The sequence below is a fragment of the Cryptotermes secundus genome, unplaced genomic scaffold, assembly GCF_002891405.2.
Source record: "Cryptotermes secundus unplaced genomic scaffold, Csec_1.0 scaffold462, whole genome shotgun sequence".
NCBI classification, from domain to species: domain Eukaryota; kingdom Metazoa; phylum Arthropoda; class Insecta; order Blattodea; family Kalotermitidae; genus Cryptotermes; species Cryptotermes secundus.
Window position 1 is genome coordinate 398,664 of NW_019724744.1, and position 17,254 is coordinate 415,917.

The window sequence follows — 17,254 nt, forward strand, 5'->3', positions numbered from 1 at the left end:
CGTTATAACATAGGTGTGCAGCTGAACGAAACATACACGTCGAACCCCCCCAGACGATTTAAATCCCTGACGAAACATACACGACGAACCACGGCAACGGGTTAAATAGGCCATTTTTGTCCCATTAGAGATGGGAGACATAGTGCGGCAAGTGACCAGTGGGAGGTTTAGGTAGGCGCAGAGAGCAACAGGGGCTGCAGGCAGAATACAGATGGGCGTGAAAAGAAGAATCCTGAACAGAAAGGGCATTGCACACTGGGCAAAATGTTATGACATGATGTCCCAGAAGACAGTACTCTCATGGTCACTGCCATGAGATCCATGGGTTTGACACTGATAATGCTCTGTCTTGGTTCTTCTAACTACGTGATATCATTAGGCTAGTTTGGGTTGTCAGGTTTGCCTCGTGACAGATCCTCGCCCTACAAACCCTTATGGCAAGGCTTACACAGTCGAGTATCTTGGCAATGTGGTTGATGGGCGGCCTGTAATCTACAACAACCAGCCTGTAGAACTGCTTATGAAGCTTGCTGCTGAGTCCATCAAGTCTCGTGAGCCAGTCTGGTTTGGATGTGAGGTGGCCAAGCGCTTTGCAGGCAAGCAGGGCATCGAGGACCTAAAAGTGTAAGTGCCATCATGTTTCTTCTCTTTCAATTTGAGTGTCATCATCATCGTCAGCAGAACAGCCCTTTTTGAGCCATAGCCTTCGTTAGAATAATCTGCCTGATTGCATCCAGTTTTCCCTTCTTGGGATTCCTTGATTAATTTTGTTACAGAGCAGGGTTGTGAACCTTGCATTCAGCTCCCAATCTGGATTATCCCTTTGAATGTCACAATGTAATATTAATCAAGATCACTGCTTCCTGGATGTGAAACCTTGTAGTTTGATTGAGAGGTACCAGTGTTTCAAAGGATCCTGTTGCCCCTATCTTCAAGGTAGAAGAGTAAAAGAGTGGGGGGAGGTACCCTGAAGATGGAGGCACCAGGTTTCTCTGAAACATTTGTATTTGTCCACCAAATTGCATGATATTGCAACAGGTAAGACTGTAATATTCACACTCAGTCATGAGTACGTCATATCTTACCCTTAATCTTTATTGTCCAAGGATAGGGACCGTAAATCTTCTGATTCCATAGGGCTGGTGGCCAAGTATTAATTTGGGGCTAGCACTGGGAAAAATACAGGGTGTTCAATCAAGGAGGAAACTTTGCAACACCATTGACCGGGCCCAGTATTCCTCACAGATTGCTACTGTAACTGTAATGGTAACAGTGCACATTTATCAGCGCTAATGACTCATTCTGCTATCAGCAGTTACAGTAGCAATCTGTGAAGAATGTTGGGCCAGGTCAGCGGTGTTGCGAAGTCTCCTCCTTAACTGAACACACTATGCAATGCTTGGCCAGCTGGACCCCATATGAGCCATTGTAATAATATGATGTGCAGATGGTAAAGGTTCAGAAACATTTGTTAGGGGAATAAGATTACAGATAAAGAGCAAGATCACTCTGTAGCTGTCCAGAAAATGAAATAAAACATTTTAATCCAAAATGTATGGGAGTTAAAATTATTTACACAGAATTTCAGGTGAACTCGCATTTAAAGTGCCTGAAGTTATGGTTTCCCATTTTCAGGTGGAGAGGAAATGAAAAGGTTCATACTGTGTTGTGGCTCTGCCAAGGGACCCCAAAAGACTGGGAATCTCTTCTGTTCTATCCAGAAGAAGTCAGAATAGAATTCATTTCTAGAATATAGTGGCTTTTATACTGGTAGCTAAGATGATGAATGAAGTCCAAAAGTGTCCTCAAACACCATTTCTCCTTTTTACGAAGTTTTGTAGTTTTGAACTTTCCTGACAGTACTTCTGTCACTAATTCTGCATCTGGGTTAACCTTCTTCCTTGTTCAGGGCCTCGCATTGCATGAGGATTTGCATGTACTTATTATTTAAGGAATGATGAAGTCTGGTAACGAAGGCATTAGAGAAGCGTTGAGTTAGTGACTCAGCAGTGCAGGAAGAAGGGGCAGAATGTATTGTTGACTGACATAAGAAATGTGTCCTCAGGCATGACTACAATCTCGTGTTTGGCGTTGATGTGACCCTGGGCCTCACCAAGGCAGAGAGGCTTTTGTATGGTGAATCCATGATGTCTCATGCTATGGCTTTCACTGCTGTCAGTTTGAATGTGAGTAACTTGAATTTAAGAACTTAATCTTCCTCCTCCTGTAACCAGCCAAATGTCAGGTCAGTCATAAATACCCCACCATCAAGATTGGGGATTGACAGTGTACTGCCTGGGCAGGGCTATCACACACTTGAGGGAGCACTGCCGGATGAGCATGGAGTAATGGTTGAATGATCATTAGCAGAAGAAAACTGAAGGAACTCAGAAGAAATTTCATAATTTCCATGATCTGAAAATTGGAAATTTGAAAACATTAATAGGCTTATAATTGCAACCTTTAAAAATCATTCATTCTGGCAAAATACTAAATCTGTGATAGATGAAGTGTTATATCCTTTTTTTTTTTTAATATGTTTTGTTGGTTTTCAGTCAGCGGGAAATCCAACCAAGTTCCGTGTGGAGAATTCATGGGGTGATGAACGTGGTGAGAAAGGCTACCTGGTAATGAGCAGTGATTGGTTCATGGAATTTGTGTTTGAGGTTGTGGTAGACAAGAAATTTGTATCACCAGATGTAATGGATGTTTTTACAATGAAACCTATTGTCCTCCCAGCATGGGACCCAATGGGCACTCTCGCACAGTGATTTGTGGATCTGGAGGCTGTATGAGTCGGTCATTGCATTGGAGGAATGATCCCGGCACAGAGCATTTCTGATGTTTCATAACTATGGCTTCTATATGGTTGTACAGTCAGTCATTTGCAACCATCTTACCAACTTACTTTGATTTACTTTTATTCAGAATTGACAATTATTGCAAGTCCAGTATCTGGCCAGATTGGGTTGGTTGAGAGGTGACCTTCTTGCCAAGTTCAATTAGGTACAAAATGGAATGATGGAGCGGCTGTGGCAAATAGCTGAAGTTTGCCACACTGCATTCGGCAGGTGCATGTGATATGCACAGGACATGCTTAGGGTAATTATTTGCAAATGATGGATTACAGAGAGGTTCAACCAGCAGCTAATGGCATTTTGTTTGAATGATCATTTAGCTGATTGGCAGTTTGCGTGCACTGACTCATATGTTGGCATAAGGCGAGTCTGCTGCGACACAGCTGCCATTGTAATAAATATACAGCTCATTTCCATCAATTACTGCACATTCTTGTGATCACCCAGGTGTGAGCACTTGGGTATTTTGTGTTGAACCAAGATGAGATACAATATTGAAACTCCTGTTTCTTGTTGAGAATTATGTTAGAAGAAATCTTAGACAAATATGTTTACAATATTGAAACTCCTGTTTCTTGTTGAGAATTATGTTAGAAGAAATCTTAGACAAATATGTTTGTAAATCAAAACTAAGACTCGAATGTAGCTCCCCCAAAAAGTAGTTTTGTCAATTGTTCCAGGAAACCAGTATCTCTAAGGATCTGTTTTTTAAGCCACAAAAATCCTGGTGTACCATCTTGTGTGATTTTAACCTTTGGGAAAATCTGAAAGAATGTTCACAGAAGTAACTCACACACATTGGAGGGCTTACAGATTGAAATCCAGATGTTATCCTAGAAATCACAAACAGTGAACTTCAGTATGTGTCACAGAATTTTTGTAAATGTGACAGCCGTTGTAGTATGAGGTAAGAAAAGCAGTTTTACTGATGGCATTTTTTGACCATGGATGTAATATTTGATTACATCATGCAGTAGGAGTCAGTTTTCTTACCAGAGAGAAGCTCAGTACCAGCAGGTATCATGCTGAACAAATGAATGGTTAAACAAAATACTATAATTGAGCATCATGTTGTATTTTTAGTTAATATGCCTATGCATAGCATCCATACAACCACTGTGCATTGTGGTCAGTTACATAAATTTATGTTAACATCTTTTGACCATGTCAGTCATCTTTAGGTAATGTTACATTTATTTCAGCCAGATTTCAAGACACACATATATATATATATAGTCTTGACTGTAGTAATTATCATGGGATATCAATGTCATGCAAAGTTTTATCCAATATTCTTCTCTCAAGGTTAAGTCCATACATAGATGAAATTATTGAGGATCATCAGTGTGGGTTTTGACGGAAGAGATCAACAACTGATCAGATCTTTTGCATTCTTCAGATACTGGAGGAAAAAAAAAATGGGAGTACAATGAGACAGTACAGCAGCTATTCGTAGACTTCAAGAAAGTCTATGATTCAGTTAGGAGGGAAGTATTGTAAAATACTCTCATAGAATTTGGGGTACCAATGAAACTAGTTAGGCTGATTAAAATGTGTTTAAACGAAGCCTATAATAAAATCCATATAGGTACATATTTGTATGGTAATTTTTCTATCCAGAATGGTCTAAAACAAAGAGGTGCTTTACTGCCACTACTTTCCAACTTTACTTTAGAATATGTCATCAGGAAGGTTCAGGAAAACCAGGTGGGACTGAAATTAAACGGGACACATCAGCTCCTGGTCTATGCTGATGATGTGAATCTACTGGGTGGTAACATAGATAACATAACGAAACTGACAGCAGTAAGGAGGCTGGTCTAGAAGTAAACAGGACAAACTAAGTATATGTTGCTGTCTCATCACCAGAATCAGGGCAAAATCATGACATAAAGATAGCTAACATACCACTTGAAAACGTGGCACAGTTCACATTTTTGGGAATGAGTCACAAACCAAAACTTGATTCAGGAGGAAATTAAGAGGAGACTGAATTCTGGTAATGCTTGCTACCATTCAGTCCAGAACCTTTTGTCTTCTTGGCTGCTGTCTGAAAAAGTAAAGATTAGAATATAGAAAACTATAATTTTGCCTGTGATTCTGTATGCGTGTGAAACTTGGTCTCTGACGTTAAGGGAGGAACATAGACTGAGGTTGTTTGAGAACAGGGTGTTGAGAATATTTGGACCAAAGAGAGATGAAGTGACAGGAGGTTGGAGAAAACTGCATAATGAGGAGCTTCATAACTTGTGCTCTTCGCCAAATATGATTAGAATGATGAAGTCAAGGAGGATGAGATGGGCAGGGCATGTAGCACAAATGGGGGTAGAAGAGGAAAGCCAGAAGGAAGGAGACCACTGGGAAGACCAAGACATAGGTGGATGGACAATGTTAAGATGGATCTTAGAGTGATGGGATGGTATGGACTGGATTCATCTGGCTCTGGATAGGGACCAGTGAAGCGCTCTTGTGAGCATGGTGATGAACCTTCGGGTTCCATAAAATGCTGGAAAGTTCTTGAGTAGCTGTACAATTGGCGGCTTATCAAGAAGGGCTCAGTGCCATGTAGTTAGTTATACATGAAATCTAGAAATTAAGGTAATGCAGGTATTGACAACATTGATTTCACTAAAAATGTAATTTAGTCCAAAGATGAGCAGTATGGTTTAAAATGTGCTGCTAAAATAAAGTACTAATGTAATAATTGACCACAGTTGTGTGTAAAGGTCATGTAGACAATATACAAATGTATATTGGATGATAATGTTGCAGACGTAGGAATGGACCTCTCTCTAACTCTGTAAATGTGAATATTTTTAGCATTTTAAGCAGTATTTTAAGATCAGAGTGGATTTTCCTGTTGTGCAATCCTGTACAATGTAACATTTTTAAAGTTTATTTGTAATGAAAATTAATTTCCATGATTTTCCAGTGTTAAAACCTCTTTTCAGTTTTTAAAACATGAACTTTTTTCCATGTATCTCAGCTGTTATTGCTGTTATATGAAATAACTAAATATAATACATAACACAGTTTTATTCAATGTGCCGCATTTCCTTTGTCAGTGTGCTACAGTCTAAATTGTCCCTGAAGAAATTCTTGAAAGTTTTCTAGTGGTGGACAATGATGTGCAAAGTCCTGCACTGAGTTTTGCCAATTTACAGCCCAATGCTAGAGAAAACTATGAGTTAGGATTCGCTGCTAATGTACTTCCTGATAGTACTGGGCTTTTGTGGTACCTGTAACAGATGGTGAACCATTGGCACCCAATGAAATATTGATTGGCACTGGTGATTACAGATTTCGTCTATAGCAACTGCTGGAGCTGATTTATAATTTTTTCTCATAACTTTTTGCTGTTACTTTAAATATCTGCCCTCAATATCAAGAAGTACGGTCTTGAAGAGTCCTGTCTTCTGGGATGTAAGGTTGTGCAGTCCAGTAAAGTTTAACGTACCACCTCCATCTTTAGGGTCAAAGAATAAGCCAGGCAAGAAACCAGTATGAAGCAGGCAGCAAGTAAAGCTCTGGTTTCTTTCTCAGCCCACTCTTGAGCTCTTCTTGACTTACTTTTCAGCCCTGATGATGGAGGCAGTACATTCCTCTGAAACACTGGACATATGCTAGACCATACAGCATTACATGCTTGAAGATAGAACTTTTCTTACTCATTGCTGTGATAACATCAGATGCAGTGTACAGGCAATACTCATTATATGAGAGTTTGAAAAAATGCTATTTCGTTTTATTGCTATCAGCCAATTCAGAATAGTTTCAATGGTGCCCCTTTCAATATGAACTGTTTACTGACCAATCAAGAGAGGTGAGGAGAAATGCGACTAGATTTGTGGCTTGTGAGTGAGGAGTACTAGGCAAGAGGGCAAAACAAAGTTTGATATATATAATTTTACACTCTGCAACTTTATTTTGGAATGGATATAACATAAATCGAGGAACATCTGTATTATCACGTTGATTATTTTTAACCACAAAATACATAAGACAAATTTAAGAAGCCATCTTAAGCCATAAATATCATTTGTGTTATATTCAAAACCACACAGATGCCAAGAACAGAAGAACTGTGTAATACACGTGCAACAGTAGATGTCTCGTTCAGTCCGCGAGGTGGTACTGGAGCAACAACGACTGTTGGCACTATGCAGAAAAACGGTTTGCCAACCCTGGCGTATAATAAGCTTTCGTTTTGTTGCAGAACACCTTTCAGCTGTCAGAAAATTCTCTGTGAAGACAAAACCTTGAGAGCTTCATACCAATTTTCTTGTGTCGTCAGGAGTAAAACTGAATGACATCCACGACACAAATTTGGATGATAGTGACAAAGTTTGTTTGTAGCAACCTTGTCACTTCTTTCCTCTTTGCTCTGTCCTCCTCCTGTGATGCTCATATTTCAGTTTAGCCCATATTCCGAGACATATGGAAATCAGCTGTGTGTCCAAAACAGGAGCAGAACATGCTAGATAATACTGCTGTTCTATGATGCGGCGGGCAGGCACCAGATGTCCTCTTTGTACTAAACTGAGGGCAAGATAAAGTTTACATCGAGCCACAATCGTAGGGTCTCCCAGACTCAGTGCAATGTTGAACTGTTTAACTGAAATGCGGCCCGCAATCTCTGCCTGCAATCATCAGGATTCAGAAAGTGAGACTTTAGGAGTTAGCTGAGTGTGGTCATGATACACACCAGAACCAGTTTCAGTGTCAGGTGTGCAGAATGGATGAGTGCTAATGGGTGTAATGTTGTGATAACTTTCTGCTTCAAAGTGTCCTGCATTCTAATGTCAGGAATATTGTTCAACTGGTCAACTTTTATGGAACCAGAAGGTTCACCACCAAGTTCACAAGACACCTACCACTGGACCCTATCTTGAGCCAGTCAAATTTAGTTCACAGCCTCATGCCCTTTTCCCATAAGATCCATGGTAATATCTTCCCCTGTCTGCCTGCTAATGATTACTCAGCTATAAGAAACTGGAGTATGTTAGTGGTTATTATGGGACAGGTGAATCACCTTCCATGTTTGGTAAATTCTAGTAACTGAGTACCTATTCAGAGTCTTCCCTTTTCAAGAAATGTCCTGTTATGGATCACAAAAGCTCACCATTTGATCACAACGTCACCAGTTCAAATCATACTTATTTATGGCTTATCTAGTGACCAGTTTTTGTAGGAAACCATGAAGATAAAGAACCATTTGGAATATGTAGGCATAGATGGGATAATATTGTCACCTGTTAAGAGTGACTATAGACAGGATTTTGGATTGGATTTATTGACCTCTTAACAGGTGTCATAACTGTAACACTATCACTAATTTTCACACTTTACAAAGCACTACAGCAAATGCTACGTATTTTTGCAGTCTGCTGTCACTAGTGGTTGCCTGGTAACATCTTAGCAATGGAGATTCTTCAGCTTCCATTCTCAACTGCACTAAGTCTCCTCCTCACAGGCTCCCCTACAACTGATAACTTCTAAACTTTTCCCATTGATAACCCCTTGGCACAGACCACATAGAAAACACCATTTATGTGGTACTCCAATTGTTTCTGTGGGAATGTTTGTGAAGGCATTACCCATTAACTGCTGCATATACTTGCTCTTTAGCAATATGTTGCCAGCAGCTAATGCTATTTCATCATTTGTTTCGAGGTCATCAACCAGTAGAGGGTCTACACGCTACAATATTAAAATGGATCTTAAAGAGAATGGGAGAGTGTGTACTGGACTCATCTCACTCAGGTTAGGGACTAGTGGCTGGCTGTTAATAAATATTCATGAACCACTTAGGTTTCCCAAATGGTCTCTTCTGTTGAGTTTCTCAAACTGTGTATTTATTTTCCTGATGTGTGTTACATGAAGGTTTCATTGTTTGAGATTGTGTTATGTACTTACACAGTGTTTGAATTCCTCTCCCAGTGCCGAGAAAGCGCCGCCTAGGGTTGACAACCATGACATAGCATTATCCAACTCCCTTCTCTGTAGTACCAGTTTTTCAATTCGCTCATTCCTGGAACACAAAGGTTCGGTACACTACATGTTCAGTAGGATCAATAAGGGGCACTCTATGGCAGAGATTTTCAACCTTTTGCATCTTAGATACTACAGGGTTCTGACGACGGTGTATAACATACAGAGATACTGGGTTTTCAGACTTTGTCCATCGTCCGGATTCTAAATAACTAAGAAAAAACACATTTCAGAAACTGGATCTGTTTCCATCCTCAGGTGAGGGACTGGAAACACGTCCAGTGATTGAGGCTAGCTTTTTTCTAAGGGACCCAACAGAATAGGTGTCTTCCCTCACCTGAGGACGGAAACAGATCCAGTTTCCGAAACGTGTTTTTTTCTTAGTTATTTAGAATCCAGATGCTGGACAAAGTCCGAAAACCCAGTATCTCTGTCTGCTTTTGCATCTTGTGCGCCACCAGTCATTTTGTCAAGAAAATGTATTCCTGCCACAGTAGAAAGAAGCTTCTCTTTTACCAAGAAGTGAATTTGTATGATTATATACATTTTAATAATATAGTTATCATTCATGGAAGGTGGCTTCCAAACTTATGTAATGGTGCCCCCTCAGCTTGGCAAAGATTTCATCATTCCCCCCTTTCTTAACTTCCTGTATGTATGTAGAGAGCAGTTTTTTTAAATTAACATATATTATTTTACAAATGCATGAAATGAGTCAGTCTCTGACATTTTTACAATTATAATCAAGTCAAGTTTACCATGTAATGCCCAGAATATGCTCCCCCCCCACCCATGGGGAGAACATCCCACACTTTGAAAACTACAAATGTAATGTCTACTCCACGTCAGTTGCAGGGAGTTCACATGAACCCCAATGGAGGTACCGCTTGAGAACGTGGGTGTACAGAATTAGTCTACTCAGCAAGGCGTTTTTTTAATTTATTTTCACTAATTTATCTAATTCAACTGTATTAACAATTTAGTCTTGATTTCTAAAATAAGTACCTTTATAGTGACAACATATGTTTTATCAACATGTAAAACAGTTCCCTTACAGTGTTGGCCATGCCTTCTGATGATGGGGAGTTGTGGGTAGAACATGTAAAGATAAACTTTTATTCGTATTAAACTAGTTACAGTTGATAGCCCTTATTACTTATTTGTGCATAAGAGGTATAATGGTTGAAGATGTCTCATATAAAGATATTATATGTAGAAGGTGAGAGATGTCCATCTTGTGAATGCTACAGCTACTGGCTGGTGCACACAGGCACAAGCATTTGTGTATTGGCATTGTTAGTAATACTACAATTACATAAAAACAACAGAGTTCTGTTGGCAGAAATATGATTATAGTGCAGTTTTGGAGAAGCCTGTACTTAAAATGCAGGTACGACTGAATTATTTTCAGGACCTTGCTTGCCACTCACTCAACTGTCGGGTCCCACCAGTTGGGATGATGGACTTCTCTACAGCATGCATCTTAATGTAAACTCTTCTGCTCCCCTCTCATTTCTACCCTGAAGATGGGAGCAGCATGTTCCACCAGATTATTTGGCAGTAGGCTTAAGTACATTGTGAATCTGTTCTTGAGCCAGGTTTTGGAGCAGGTTTAGCAACCCCAAGCACAAGGAGCAATTGTGTCGAGGCTTTCAGCAAGGGCAAAGCCAAATGTTGTAACAGGTTAGGTTTAAAGAATGGAATGGAGGAGAGAAGCTGTCAGGCTTTCCTACATGATATGGCATTACAGCCTGGTAGACTATACTCTTCGAGAGAGGAGCAGTTTAACTAAACACAGACATGATTTCTCACTTTGCACAGTTTTTGTTTTCATATGAATCAGAATTTTCGAGATACAAGACATAAAGCATATAACTTGTCTAAACATACCATGAAAAGTCAATTATGTGCTTATGGGGACACACCAACTTCATATTGACTTTAATTATGCCACTTGGATGGGATATTCTTCCTGTCTTTCCGATGCACTCCTTGAAATGTTTAACAACACTTCTCCTGTACACTTCAGATCGTTGTAACGTTTTGACAAATAAAGACAGAAGATACCCATTTATGTACAGTTTTTGTACACACCTTGATATCTTGAATTTCTGCTCCGATAACATATCAGTATCACCTTCCTCATGGGATGAAATATCTAATTTGTTTACCTTTTCCATAATATCTTGTCCATTGATGTTCAGTATACTATTATTAAATTTGAGTGGTGTAGCACATTTATGCTCTAACATGATTAATTCTTTAGCTTTAATACTTTCCCATAATTCCAGGTGTGCAAAATCGCTGCTTCTAAATGTTATAAATAATACATGATCTTGAGAAATCAGGATTTCGTCCCAAATTTGGCCCTGGACCATCACAGTTACATGAATTAATTTCATCATACTGGAGTTTTTAAGTCAAACTCTGCAGAAAATTTAAAAAATTGAGACTAATAATTTTAAGTCAGTGTGCTTGAAGAAGGCATAATTATTCTTCATAAACTTACGTCTTTCATAATATACGAAATTAGATATAATAAAGTAGTCTGGAATTACATACACGGAACCTAAGAATACTGTGTACATTCATAATCAGGGGATTATAATTTCTGTTTCGCTTCAACACACCAAACATCTTTCATAACACCACACAGGAGCCATGACACTGAATTTCAACTCGTGACTCAAGCAGCCAATGAGAACTAGTCCCCTAGACACACCTCCAATGCTGAGTGAATCATGTTCTGTGACGTCAGTAGCATTGATGAAAATTTGCAGTGCCAAAATCTGGATGTGTGTTTATATCGAATGGACTAAAAGTATAGTTTATATAGCAAACTCAGTAATATTGTGAAATATCTATTAGACCTTTATAACATGCATTAATTATGTGGGCATAGACGCTTACAAAGCGAAATATTCCACTTATTACGTGGCGGAGGATATCTGTAAGCAAAAGTTTGTCGTTCGGACGGGAAGAAAAAAAAGATATTCAGTCGCGGTTTCCCATTGTGATCCGGAGCAGCCTTTCTCACTAGTGGCAGTTCCGTACGAAGGGTAGTGTGGTGAGGAAGAAGCAAAGGTCAAATTTAACGGCACGTTATTGACACTGCTGATAAACATACTGTGCATCGTTGTTACTTACGAAAGGGCAGTTGAAATCAAATTTCTGGCGAGAAAGGAATGGCGTTTTTGAGGGCTGTAATCAGGTCCAATGTGTATCGTAAGTTCGGCATTAGCGGTCTTCATCTCAGTGAGCAAGGAATAAATTCAGTTCGTGTAAAATTTTCAAGACCCCCTGCCTTCGTTGGTTGTAATATATTGAAATCAACACATGCCGCGAGTGCTATCGGTTATGACACAGCAGTCGAAGGTAAATCATCCCAACAGCATCCTCGTGATCCTTTGGATCTTACCTTTGAAGATCATGTCGCAGCATTTAAGAGCAAGACTACGTGGGAGATCCTGCGTGCATACGTCGTCTATACGATGTGTTCGTTCGAATATTTGGTTGAACGTAACATGACGGTGAGAGAATTTTAATATTTTATCGTAGTTTAGTTATAATTTCTCATAACCTGTTCGGAATTGATACAGCTAGAAATGTGCTACCATATATTGCGTTTTTGTGTAGTATGTAGGTTCGACATATTGTAAGAATATGAAAGCTTTCCCTTAACACATGTATTATATAGGCACGATGAATGGGCATGGTTCTGTAGAAACCGGCCAGCGGTTTAGTTAAAAAAGTTTAGTTTAATGTGTAAAATTTTGATTTATGGCAAGCGGTATTGTATAAGTGGGGAGCGGGGACATCTTTATATAATTCGTACTATTAGAGTGTAGATGTTACGAATTCTGAAAATACCGCCACTGTTTTATCAATACCGTTACATCCTGTCTGTGTTATCGGAGTGGACGCTCCTGATATGACATATTTCCTCATCCCAATAGCCCTGAGTAACACAAAACAGGTTTGTGTGTAGGAGCAGACAGGATTGGAACGCAGAATTTTCTTCACAATTTTTCCCCAAGTCACCCTCACCCCAACACAGCAGCGAATTCCAGTCAGCAGAAGGCCTGGAGTGTCAAGTTACAACGTCGCTTCCGATGTTTGTTTACGTCCTGTATTTATGTATCCTTTTGTGTATACAGCACTTGAAATTGCCACTAATGTATACACCGCTTCTGAGAAAATGAAATTGTTTCTGTGTTCTTCAATGAAGTTCTTTGCCCCTGACTTCGGGCATAGCGCAGTTTAGAGGCCTTCAGACACGGAGGATAGCTGCGAGCGTATTAAACAAGCAGTCCCGGACAGCAAACTAGGGGTGGCCCTCCAGATTGCAGGTTTGACATGGGGTTAATAACTACATAAAAAAATAGCATGCAAGAAAGAAGCTCGGAATAGAACATATTCTTTGGAACGGGCAGTGCGGCAATAGATGGACATTTAGATTTGGAGTTAGTAGTCTCTGAGAACAGTAGCTTTAACTAGTGCAAGAGGTCATGTGGGACAAGGGTGTCACTGAACCAGAAGATAAATATACTTTTCGCAGTGGAAATGATAACTGTCAATTAGGGACTGGGCGTTTCCATACATGAAAGAATAAATACAACGGTTACGGGGATAAAATGTGATGTTCTCGGTGTGTGCGCGCCCCAACTGATGCTAAGGATAACTTCTGTGAGGGGCTGGAGTGTGTAGTAGATCAGTTCCCTGCTAACCACATAGAAATATTATTTACTTTATAAATTATGGTTTATATAAGGGGCACGCGGTGGCGTAGTTGGTCGAGGCATTATGCTACAAGCCGGAAGGTCGCCGGTTCAGGTCCCGATGGATTTGGATTTTTTTCAGTTGACCTAATCCTTCCAGCCGCACTATGGCCCTGGGGTCGACTCAGCCTCTAACGGAAATTAGGACCAGGAATGAAATAATTTTCCTGGGGAGTAAAGCGCGGCAGACGCATGAGGCTGACAACGTTACCGCCATCTTTGAGCCGATTGTTTATATAATGTGGGACCCTCAACGTCCGACAACCCTGTGGGCCTTCACGGTCTATTACAGGGATAGCTTTATTTTTTTTATAGTTTATATAATGACGCTGCCAGTGTCTCGTTATGGAGTCAGAATTATTAGTGAATAATGAATTAGAAGGCGTGTGGAGAAAGTGAAGGAGGCTGTTGACAGTTAAAACGACTAGTTCATGTTCAGGAGATGTAAGGTTCGAATGCTTCTCGTTGTTTTCCGATCTTTCTCCAGGCCGTTGCCGGCGTAGTGCCTAAGTTGGCCACGACCGCTTCGTTGTAAATCCTTTCCAGTTCATTCATCCTACCATTCGTAGAGAGTCGTTAAGTAATCCACAAAAAAGAAACATTAAGTGACTGCGTTCCATGGAGTTGGAAGTTGTCGATGTGTTTTCCATCTGTGCTTGAGGTCCACTGCATGGGCCCTGGCAAGGGGAGGGGTAAGCCACGCATGCCCGTCCTCCAGCATTTGGATTTTTTAAAACCCCAGTGTTTTAAAAAGGACACATGCGAAATAACAGTAACAAAAATAAATCTTCTTTAATTTTACCTGATTACTCTCTGACAGTGGGGCACGCGATAACGTAGTTGGTTGAGGCACAGTGCTACAAGCTGGAAGGTCGCGGGATCGAATCCCCATAAGGTGGATTTTTTTTTTCAATTTACGTAATCCTTTCAGCCGCACTATGGCCCTGGGATCGACTCAGCCTCTAAGAGAAATGAGTACGAGGAATATTCTTGGAATGTTCTTGGGGGTAAAGGGCGGCAGGCGCCATCTGTGAGCTGATTGTCTAGAAAATGTGGGAACCTCGACGTCTCACAACCCCATGGGCCTCCGCGGCCTGTTACAGGGATATAGCTTTACTTTTACTCTGTGACAGTAAGAACGCTGTTAAACTGCAGAAACGCAAATTTGTAAACAAATTACCTGCATTTCCTCCATTCAAATCTGCTACCAACCTTTTGAAAAATGAACCCTTGCGGTAGAGGGCCCCCTTTTCCCACTTAATAATGGAGGGTCAATAAAGTGTTGGGACTTGAGTACAGCCGTATATTGTGAGGCGCGTTGATCGGAAGACCCGAGCAATCCAGACCGATCCAGATGCATTGCATAATGCAGAGGAGTAAGGCGTGACGAGCGAGTTCATGCTGCTGAGAAATTCAACTTTCAAGGTAGTGGCTCCCAGGGTTGTCCGTTACATTCGGAGGAGAATTTGTGGCAGTTGCTGGGTTCACGGGGTTACGTTCCATCGTGTCGCTGGGTTGGCCTTAACGTTTGGCGAATTATTGTTAAAGCCCTGTCTTCCTAACGTCACGTCTGTTAAATTTAGATGCATTTTTCTGAGCAACCGCAAATTCTGTGAAACGTGGAACACGTAGTTGAGAAGCCTCTGCACCTGTCAGCTTTTTCCTTTGCAGTGAGTTCCATATAAGCATCTTTTTCTAAGCGGTGTTCTCTCAGGAAAAAATGTCATTTTTTTTTTAATTTGCCCGTAAAAGGACAGGAGATACTAAGACCTTTCAAATCCATGGAGGGGCATGCGGTAGCGTAGTTGGTTGAGGCACTGTGCTACAAGACGGTCACGGTTTCGATTCCCGAAGAGTTCACTGAATTTTTCAATTGACCTAATCCTTCCAGCCGTACTATGGTCCTCGGATCGACTCAACATCTAACAGAAATTTTCTGAGGGTAAAGGACGTCCGGCGCGAAGGCTGACAACCTCACCGCCATCTGTCAGCCAATTGTCTAGAAAATGTGGGAGCCTCGACGTCTCACAACCCTTAGGGCCTCCACAGCATGTTAAAGAGTTAATGGTTGCATATAAATATGCATCTGAGTATGATAACAGCAGGAGTTCTGTCTTCTGAGATGTGTTGCCTTGTAATCCGATGAAAATTAGACATTTCGGAGAAAAATATAGCCTCCTGCCATAAGGCGCGTCCACATTACTTGTGCTCGTGCGACTCTCTATGCTCGCGAGTAATGTGGAAGATATGACAAGTCACGAGACACGTAAATTTTAAATTTTAAATTTAAAAACTATAGCCGCCCGATTGAAATACGATTACAGCCTGTACACACTACCACCTGTCACTTCATCTCTTTTCGGTCCAAATATTCTCCCCAACACCCTGTTCTCAAACACACTCAGTCTAAGTTCCTCCCTTAATGTCAGAGACCAAGTTTAACACCCATACAGAACCACGGGCAAAATTGTAGTTTTGTATATTATAATTTTTTTTATGTTTCTGGACAGCAGACGAGAAGACGAAAGGTTCTTGACTGAATGGTAGCAAGCATTGCCCGAGTTCAGTCTCTTAATTTCCTCCTGAATCAGGTTTTGATCTGTTATCGTCGTACCAAAATATCTGAACTGTGCCACATTTTCAAAGCATCTATTTCCTATCTTCATGTCATGATTTTGACCTGCATTTTGGTGACGAGACAGCAACATTTACATAATTTTCTCTGTGTTTACGTCTAGACCAACCTCCTTACTAGCGTCAGTTAAAGTTTTTGTGTTTCAGAACTGAACCCCAACATGGTACAATTGCCATTGTGAAGATAGGGCTTAGAACGTCACCCTAAGCAGTAACATTGTACGCATATGTGGTGTCCCCTTTCCTTCTCTTGTAGCACGGACGGGCTTCGGGTTTCTCCTGCCAATTAGCATTCCACTAATATTCCTACTCATGTCACCCATGGCGGATAGAGTGGCGCCAGTCGGGGCCTCACTATCACCTACATTCTTAAGTCATGCCGCATGGAACAGCCAGTCACGCGTCAGTGAGAAAGACGTACAAGAGCGCACGCCTGTCAGACTTGATTCCATCGGCTTCTTCAGCTTTCTACAAGAAAATGTACTTCACTGTATTTTGTTTTGTGGTATTCAGGCCGTCAACACAACACCGATGGAATTATTTACGTTGGTTTTATTTAATAACTGCTACATACGCCCGAAGGTCGCGGGATCGAATCTCGATGAGGTGGAGTTTTTCAATTGACCTAATCCTTCCAGCCGCACTATGGCCCTGGGGTCTACTGAGCCTCTAGCAGAAATGAGTACCAGGAAGATTCTTCGGGGTAAAGGACGGCCGGCGCGTAAGGCTGACAGCCTTACCGCCATCTGTGAGCCGATTGTCTAGAAAATGTGGGAACCTCAACATCTCACAATCCTATAGGTCTCCACGGCCTGTTACAGGGGTGCCTGTACTTACTTTACATGTTTCGGTCCACATTTGGGATCATCTTCAGGCAGTTTCATTAAATGTACATCTCATGTTATTGAGATATCCAAATATGGATCCGTTTTAGTGTTACTCATTGCAATCATATAACGCTTGTAACTATTGCGAAGTTGAATAAACATTTTA

General features: G+C 40.8%; 3 protein-coding genes across 3 annotated transcripts in view; 2 read left to right on the forward strand and 1 right to left on the reverse strand.

The window, feature by feature from the left end:
- Positions 1-4,073, forward strand: part of LOC111862828 (bleomycin hydrolase) — a 14,523-nt gene extending 10,450 nt beyond the window's left edge. The window contains exons 7-9 of the mRNA XM_023848554.2: positions 398-624; positions 2,066-2,186; positions 2,556-4,073. Coding sequence (XP_023704322.1) covers positions 398-624; positions 2,066-2,186; positions 2,556-2,771 — 564 coding nt within the window. The 3' untranslated portion in view covers positions 2,772-4,073. The remainder of the gene's footprint in view (positions 1-397; positions 625-2,065; positions 2,187-2,555) is intronic.
- Positions 4,074-6,758: 2,685 nt separating this feature from the next.
- LOC111862844 lies at positions 6,759-11,535 on the reverse strand. The gene is made up of 3 exons (XM_023848572.2): positions 10,740-11,535; positions 8,775-8,889; positions 6,759-7,498 (listed from the first exon to the last, which is right to left on the reverse strand). The coding sequence occupies exons 1-3, from the start codon at positions 11,252-11,254 to the stop codon at positions 7,223-7,225; spliced, it is 906 nt and encodes a 301-aa protein (XP_023704340.1). The 5' UTR covers positions 11,255-11,535; the 3' UTR covers positions 6,759-7,222.
- Positions 11,536-11,662: 127 nt separating this feature from the next.
- LOC111862837 (proline dehydrogenase 1, mitochondrial) overlaps positions 11,663-17,254 on the forward strand; it is a 54,884-nt gene continuing 49,292 nt past the window's right edge. Inside the window, exon 1 of the mRNA XM_023848565.2 lies at positions 11,663-12,379. Coding sequence (XP_023704333.1) covers positions 12,035-12,379 — 345 coding nt within the window. The 5' untranslated portion in view covers positions 11,663-12,034. The remainder of the gene's footprint in view (positions 12,380-17,254) is intronic.

Bases quoted from the DNA above. Each gene is read 5' to 3' on its own strand.
- LOC111862844 (XM_023848572.2), bottom strand. From the start codon at position 11,254: ATGATGAAATTAATTCATGTAACTGTGATGGTCCAGGGCCAAATTTGG. The intron at 8,890-10,739 runs GTATGTTTAGAC...TTTGTGTTCCAG, and splicing joins CACATAATTGACTTTTCATG to GAATGAGCGAATTGAAAAAC. The intron at 7,499-8,774 runs GTAAGTACATAA...TGATGATTGCAG, and splicing joins GAGAGGAATTCAAACACTGT to GCAGAGATTGCGGGCCGCAT.